This window comes from Gavialis gangeticus, unplaced genomic scaffold, assembly GCF_001723915.1.
Source record: "Gavialis gangeticus isolate Ggan-Ray unplaced genomic scaffold, GavGan_comp1, whole genome shotgun sequence".
Taxonomy (NCBI): domain Eukaryota; kingdom Metazoa; phylum Chordata; order Crocodylia; family Gavialidae; genus Gavialis; species Gavialis gangeticus.
In genome coordinates this window covers 11,880,097-11,888,040 of record NW_017728997.1, presented here as the reverse complement: position 1 = coordinate 11,888,040, position 7,944 = coordinate 11,880,097, and the positions used below count along the sequence as shown (strand labels likewise).

Genomic DNA, 7,944 nt, shown 5'->3' with positions numbered 1-7,944 from the left:
CCCCAGCCTCTGGAGGCACTAGTTCATGATATTTCCCCATATTTAAGACCCCCCCTCCCCCATTAATTAGATTCTTTACAAGGAAAAGTAATCAACTTTGGTACAGTTCTCTATATACAATAAAATTACAGTTTAATTATTGGAGGGTCATCTTTATATTGTCGTTCCCCATCTTCTCCTGCTTGCCTCCTTTCTTAACCACTGTAGCAGTGGATGTAGCAGCAGGGTTGCAGGTGCATGGTAGCACCTCTGGTCCTGGGACTGGGTCAGTCTCTGAGCCTGGGCTTGGGCTGGTGCTGCCTGGCTGAGTGGGGGCCGGAGCCACCATGTTGGAGCAGGGCCAGGGCTGGACCCATACTTGGCCACTGATTTGTGAATGGGATAGTTGTTTTCAGCAGCATACTGTTTTTCTTGCCTGCCAGATTTTCTGCTAGGCTAGGGGCAGAAGTTGCACACAAACCAGTTGAAGTCATCAGAAACTGGCTTAAACCTGTAATGGAACAGAAGCTCAGTGCACATAAACCAGTTTCAAAATGGCTGAAACCAGTTTGAGATAACCCTGGTCGAATGTAGTATCAGAGGGACTTAACTGATTTGGGTCAAATGGGTTTATAAAACTTCTGTCCCGGACACCTTCCTGGTTCAAGTTAAATCACAGTCCCCCAGCATCCCAGCATGCTTTCCAGTCCTGGGCTGGGCTATGCTGTCTGCTCCAGAGAGCAGGGCTGGTCTTGCCCCTCTGCTCCCTAGCTGGAGCAGTGAAGGCTGACTGACAAAGGGGTGGGGGGCAAGCCTGGCTGGGGATGCAGCCCAGTCTACAGAGGGGAGAGGGCAGGGAGGGAAGACTGCCCCCCCCAGGCAAATCCCAGCTGGGGTGTGGGGCCAGGGAGGTGGGTTAAATACCTTTTCTGCTCAAACATACTGGCTGCAACTGTGGACTACAAATCCCAGAGGCACCTGGAAGCAGGAAGTAGTAATGAGGAACCCTGAAGAGTCCTGCTATTGTAATCCTGGACTGCAAATCTCAGAGACCTTGGGGGCAGCACATAGCCAGAGAGCTGTGCTCTAGTGGCTCAGGCCAGGAGCCAGGGGCTGCTGCAGGCGCGTGGCTGCCTTTCCTGAATCGAAGGTAAATTTCTGTTCCCTTCTGTTTCAGTTTAATCTGTGCAGTTTAGACTAACCTGCAAAGCCTGAATGGATTCAGCCTCGGGCTTTTTGACTGTCTGTACTTAACCCTAAAGTTTCATTGCAATCTGTGGGTCAGGTAACAAGAATAAAACTGCTAGTGTGCGGGTTTTAGAGCATCGGAGCCCCATCCTGCTAACTCCATGCTTTTGTTTCATGAATTGTCATCACAGTAGATGCATCTCCTCTCTGTTCTGGTCTGCCGTGGTCAAACCCTTTTTGTACAGCCAGTGAACAAGTTGAGGGAAGTAAGTCTAATGCCCTGAGCAGGACCTTGATTCCAAATGTCTTCACTTCTGTTTCTGCTTGGAGGCCTCCCACAGAGCATGCTTTGCTGTGTCAAGCTGCACTCTTCTCCAGGTAGGCGCTGGATTGAACAGGTCTGCTAGTGCAGACAGACACCAGGGCTCCACTCAAGCGCGGAGCTGTGCTTGGATTGGAGTTGCCACGGTCTTATCTGGAGCCACCCCTAGAGACGCATCCCTTGCCAGGACTCGAGTTTGACTTTCACTCTTCTCCAAGGGCTTGCAGAGCACCTTTAAAGGGGGGGGGGGAAAAAAAGATGGAAGCTCTTAGAGTTCCGATGTTCATGCCCTGCTCCTTTGAAAGCTTGTATCTGTAAGTGCCACTTTATTTGAGAATCAGCACTCTGAACAAATGGTATGATTGGGCTTTATTGTAATGATTTTATTCTGCTTGTTGACTTGTCATTATCTTAAAGCTACAACAGCTGTGTGTGACTGCCTACGATAAAGATAGAAACGTTCAGGAGGGGAAGCAGAAAGACTCTTTAAAAAAAAAAGCAAAAAAACTTGAAGTTTTTAATGCTAAATGAATGGGGATAAAAATAAAAGTAGTGTTTCTGGTTTTGTTTATACACTGGTTAATGCCTCGACGCAAGCACACGTAGGAGAAATGTTCTTTGTGGAATCTCCTTGGTGTTGTATAGCTTACCTTGCTTTCCTTTCCTTTCCTCCCTCCAGAATAAAATGAGGCAACAAAAATATTTCAGTGTATCATTTTCTACTGATTTTTATTATTTTCACTAATGTATTCAAAAAGTCCTTTCCTTGGTATATTGACGTGACAGTCCTCCTACTCTCTAGTGGATACATTAAAAAAAATCCTTTTATTACTGTAACCTTTGCAGCTTTTAGTTGTATCTTCCTTTTTGCATTTACCTTGCAACTCAGTGAAATGGTGATCAAGCTTTTCCAAACAGTACCTAAAGCTGTGTCCCCAAGTGAATAAGCATTCAAGCAAATCAACTTATAGCATTTTATTAAGTCAAGACTCATGCAAAAACCACCTCCAGAGCTTAATAATTATTTACTGAATGTTCTTGGGTCATGAGAGAGGTTTTCATTAAGTTGGAAATGCATTATGCTCACTAGCTTGTGAAGGTGTGTTTAAAGACGGGGAAAAAACGGAAAAATACTAAATGGTGCACAACTGCTTGCAGAATTTTAATTAAAAAATCCACGCTTAACAGACTCTTGAATTGGCGGGTTCCGTCTTTAATTAAACAATTATGATGCAACAAACTTCTTGTTGCAATCAAAATTTAATTTTTTTTAATCAACGCTTAATTCTTGTATTGCAAACTTTTTTTGTCTCTTCCTGGACACTTTTTGAAGGATGCTTTTTATATTAACTTTGCACCATCTGACAAAATGCACTTGGGGTAGAACACACTTGTTTAAGTGTATTGTTGCAAATATGCCTCGTGTTGGATTTAATCTTAAATGCTGGAGGGGAAAGGGGTCAGAGCAAGAGGAGTTTGAGAAAAGTAAAGAAAGGATTGAAGGAGAAAAATACGTTCAGGTCGGTGACCAAGCAAGTGCCACGGCAAGTGGCATTATCTCCAAGGACATACATCACTGGTAGATGTGGAAACTGTACTGCTGCTTTGAAGTAAAACACTTTGAAATGCAGTAGCAACAAAAAATAGTGTGTAGACTTTATCAGCCATTATAATAGAGTAGTTTTACCAGGTTTGCTGTTCTGTCCTTGGCAGGAAAGGACAGAGCTGCATGCCAAGACCTTTTTTTTCCCACATTGATACTTTGAGCTCTGCCAGCCAATGGGAATGGTGAAAGGAAGTGTCACTTGGTGCCCCCGATCATTTATTAAGGTTTGGAATGAAGTACAAAGTGCTGCTAGTGGAGCACAGCGTGGAGATTTTAGTGTGGGTAACCACAACAGTGGTCTGCCGAACTAAAAACAGCAAGGAGGAGCCTATTTTTTTGTAATCTTTTTTTTCCCCTCTTTTTTTCCATGGGGCACCCTTGCTTAGTTAAGCAGCGAAGCCACTGGCTGCTCATAATGAAACCTCTGCATATACCTTTGTGTGGATTAAGTAATAAGAAGTTCCTGTGAAGTTTTCTTTTTTCCTATGTAGAAAGAAACTGTAAGATGGTCTGTGTAAACTTATTTGATAACTGAAGCTTTATCTTGCTCATATGAAACTTTGCAGGTACATAATTAGACTTTTTTTTAACGTTTGCTTCTGATAGAACCTGTGAATGAAGCAAAGTATTGAGCTGAAAAGCTGCCAGTCTTGGATCTCTTCTTAAATTTTTTAAATTAAGTAACAAGGGGTGCATGAACAATATACGTGGATATCCCTCACGTACTTTGTCCACAGCGCGAAGAAGTGCGGTTACTACATGTAAGCTGCCAAACACCAGTTTTCAGATCTTGCGTTCTTTTGCGCCTGGCTTTCCTAAGGGAACTTCAGCTCAGTTGGCATCTTCACAGTGCAAAATCCTAGACACTTCTGCTGCTTCTGTTTAGCTTTATTTGCTAGCCTTAGAGTCCCTGGCCAGATAATACCTCTTAATTCCAAACCAATTCTTAGTTTTTGGGGAACGGCAGGTTACTTTGTGCTTGTGGTCCCCTTGCTAGCATGGCTTTCAGTGCTTTTAGTGTGGTTCTTGAGAGCCTTCTACCCTGCTCCTGAGCAGTAGGCAGGCTCTGCCTCTGCCTCCTGCCAAGCAAGCTGTTTTATAGCATCTTTTTTACTCCACTCCCATCCCCTCCTCCCAGATTTTGAGCAAGGGCAGTTCAGTCACCTGTCCTGTTCTCGAAGCCACTGCCTCCCCTTTCCCAGGTCTTGCAGGGGTGGGTTACGTTTCAGCCTTTCCAATTTATGTTTGAACAAAATTCTATTGCTCCTTTTGCTTGGATTAATAGATCAGCATGGAGGTATACCATGTTGCCGATGAAGTGACCTCTTCAGTACTTGGATCTCTCAAGGTCATTTAATTTTTTTCCCTCCCCTTAAAGACTGATTCTGTTCATCTCCTGCTTTTTAAACTAAGCTGTTTGGAAGGTAAGGTGCCAGATCCCAGATTAACTCATTGGTCTGAAGCTGTTGTAGGGCAGGGTGCAGCTTTACCCTCCAGCATTCAAACATATGCAGTGTTTTGACACTCCAAATATAACAACAATAACTTCTTTTTTCCCTAGACCAGCTTCTTGTTCTGTTGATCAACTCCTTTTTATTTTAATAGGATGAGAAATTAAATTGCAGCCTTTTAGGGGATCCTTTTAACACTCATGCTCTTTTTCTTTTGTACTAGAACCTTTTCATACTTGCTGGGCACATCTACACATTCATTAATGGGCTTTTGCTACTGTATATTAAATTTAGTACCTCACATTAGAGGTAGTAAATAAAATGTGCATTAGGCTGCCTTAATGTGTGGTAGTGAAAGTGCACACTTTTTAGTGACACTTAATGAGCAGTAGCCTATTTTTACTGCACATTAGTTTATTAGCGTGCTTTTTTGACGTGACACTTTAATGCACAGTAAAATAGCCTCCTGCACATGTGTAATGCGCCTGCTGGGTAGCAAACCCAGTTAGAAGCTGAAATTGCATGCACGTCTCCATGACTGCTCATTTTGAACCAGACTAGAGACTAGCACTGTATTTTGGGTAGGATCCACCCATAATCTAGAGTTTTTCACCTGGTTTCAGTCTGGGGAAATAAAACGCATCAAGTTTTTTGGTTTAAGGTTTTGAATGAATTCACTGCTGAACATCAGAGTTAGCATGTGAAATGAGGGTGGGTGAGTGGGGAGCAGCAACTGTATTTGCTGTAACTATTATCTCCTAAACTTTTGCTTCATATCATGCTTCGGGCAAGGAAAAAGAAATGGAAAATATGAGTGGTGAAAGCTGGGGCTTGAAACTTTGACCCTGTCACTTCTAAATTGTGGGACAAGTTGGGAACTAAAAGTGCATTGTCTGACTTAAAGTTTTAGCTACATTTCTTGATATAAAGAGTGCATGGAGACTTGAGTGATCCCTTTCACATGTCACCTTGCTCCAAGTGACACCTGTTTTCCAGGATCAGGATGATTGAATGATGATCACAGTGATGTCCTTCATGGGTATATCTCTTGGCTAGGTTTTTAGGATTATGATGACCATCTTCCACCTCCATTCTGCTATCAGTCATTTTGCATGCATGGATCAACTCTTCTATAAAGGGCTTCCCAGACTTGTGTGCCCCCTTAATGCTTCACATGAGACAGATGATTAACTAATGTTTTGTTGCAAATTTAGATTTTTGTAAGTGGGGTTTTATGAACACTTGGGGTTCTAGTAATATATAGAAGCTGTGGATATATAACACTTCTTGAGAGGTTTTTTTAATCAGAGAAACTCATCTAATCCAAAACTGTTTTGCAAACCAGTCTGCAAGCAAAATTGACTTGTTATTGAGTAGCGTTTTCTATCTAAGCTGAGAAAAATATCTGCGTCTAAAACCAACAAATTATTGAGAGATTAAATGTAGAGCTTAATGATGTTGTGTTATCAGTAAGAGAGTAAAGCGAAATTTTTATTTTCAGAATAATATAACTTAATCTGACTAGTGTGTTTTCCAAACAAAGTCCATGTATAGGGGGTGATATGTACAGTTACTAAAATCTTCTAAAAAGAGAACAGACTTTGGACTCAATAAAATTTAGTGATTATAGGCATGACTCCATTTAGACTGGCTCTGTATCATGTATTACACTTGCAGGAAGTGCCTAATAATTGCAGTATTGCATATTGCTCATCTAAATACTATATCCTGGGGTTTACTCCTCCTGTGTTTTATTGATTTCATGATCACACCCAGAATACAACATAAGTTTTTTATTTAGTTTGATTTTATGTTGTATTGTGCTCAGTCATGTGGGCCTCAAGAATGAGTGTGTTTAACTCAGTGCCACTTTTGAGAGACCCAAAGAGTCAGTTCAGATGATCAGGATTGCTGAAGAAATGAATTTGCAAAGCCCCTCCATGGTCTGTGGGAAGCTGAAAGCTTGGAGCCAGTTGCACACTTTTCAGCCATCTGCTTTGATGAAGAATTTTGTGTGTTGACTAAACAGATTTTTTTTTTTAATTAATTTTTTCTTACCCTTGGGAGAGGGGAGGACAAAACTTGGTCGAATGTTGTTCAGGGAGAGTGGAGGTGGAGGCATTGGACTGCCTCTCCTGTTTATCACCCTTGCTGTGGGTTATGCTGAAGGAGTGTGCAGATGAACTGTGGGTAGGGTAGATGCTTGTATTTCTTACAAAGCACCCATCCACCGACAGGTTTAGAAAGTGGGATCCATGCGCTCTACCTGCTGCTCTGGACAGATTGCAAGTTGCATTTCAAATTGGCACCAAATACAAAGCTTAGAGGACACTTCCACCCTTAACAAATATTGTAACATGTTATTGTCGGGTTAATCGGTCCTTGGGGGAAACCTGAGAAGGCTTCTTCAGGAATTTTCAGTTGGACTCTGCTGCTTTCTCCTGTCCCTGGGAGTGAATACGAGACCATAGCTGTTTCCATGGGGGAACAAAGTGTAGGTATTTCTGGTGTACCTGTTCCTTTTGGCTTGAAGAAATCTTGCAGAAGTTTCAAAGCACCTAATGCAATAGTGCTTTGAAACCACTGAGCACCTAACGCAATGGTGCTCAACCTTTTTAGCTTGTTGGGCTAGTTCGGCCATCCATCTGCAGGCTTGATCCAGCTGGTCTCTCCAGTCCAGCCCCTGGGTGGGCACAGCATGGACTGCCGCATGGGTTGGAGGGGACAGGCCTGTTTCACTGCAGCCCTGCACGGCTTGACTCGGCTCCATGGAGGGGAAGGGGATGTGGCCTGCATGGGAGTGGGGCGGGAAAGGGAGATATGGCGAGGCCCCAACTGAGCCCCACAGGGGAAGGAGGTGGGTCCTGTAAAAAATTTATCAATATAGATATTCATAGCGCAAAGATGACACCTGAATGCTGAACTAACAAGCACGCTCCAAACACTGCTGTCTGCTTTAACACACAGGTGTGTTGTACAGTCGTGCAATTATTTGCCAGTCCTATTGGCATTCTCTCCAAAAGTTTGTAGGCCTTTTCAAGCTGTTTGTCCAAGCAGTTGAGACAAAACAGCAGTTGGTGATCCTGAGATTTCCAGCCCTTAAGGAGTTTAGTGAAGTGTGGCTTGGACGTGCTCTCTGCACTCTTTTCCCTGTTCAGCACCCACCTGTATTGTAGACAAAAGCTTATTTCACTGAAGAACAAGCACCGTGATGAATCTAGGTGTGATTGATGATGACACGGATGATGATAAATGACCACGCTGGAGTTGCCGACACTGGCTGTGCTTGGATTTTGTGATTATTGCTCATGATGATGTCCTATATCTGCAGTGCACCTTTCTTTAATTTTAATCCCGTGCAGACAGGGGACCTCTCTTGCCCCCCCCCCCCCCCCCCC

At 43.1% G+C, this 7,944-nt stretch overlaps 1 protein-coding gene across 10 annotated transcripts in view; it reads left to right on the top strand.

Annotated features, from left to right (window-relative positions):
• Nucleotides 1-7,944, top strand: part of MITF (melanogenesis associated transcription factor) — a 139,397-nt gene that overhangs the window by 54,449 nt on the left and 77,004 nt on the right. The window contains exon 1 of one of the 10 annotated variants that reach the window (XM_019504766.1): nt 1,595-1,803. The exons of 6 other annotated variants lie outside the window; for them this stretch is intronic. In XM_019504766.1, coding sequence (XP_019360311.1) covers nt 1,748-1,803 — 56 coding nt within the window. In that variant the 5' untranslated portion in view covers nt 1,595-1,747. Of the gene's footprint in view, nt 1-1,594; nt 1,846-3,525; nt 3,662-7,944 lie in introns of those variants that run through there. 3 more of the 10 variants (XM_019504765.1, XM_019504772.1, XM_019504767.1) reach the window with 3 other exon arrangements.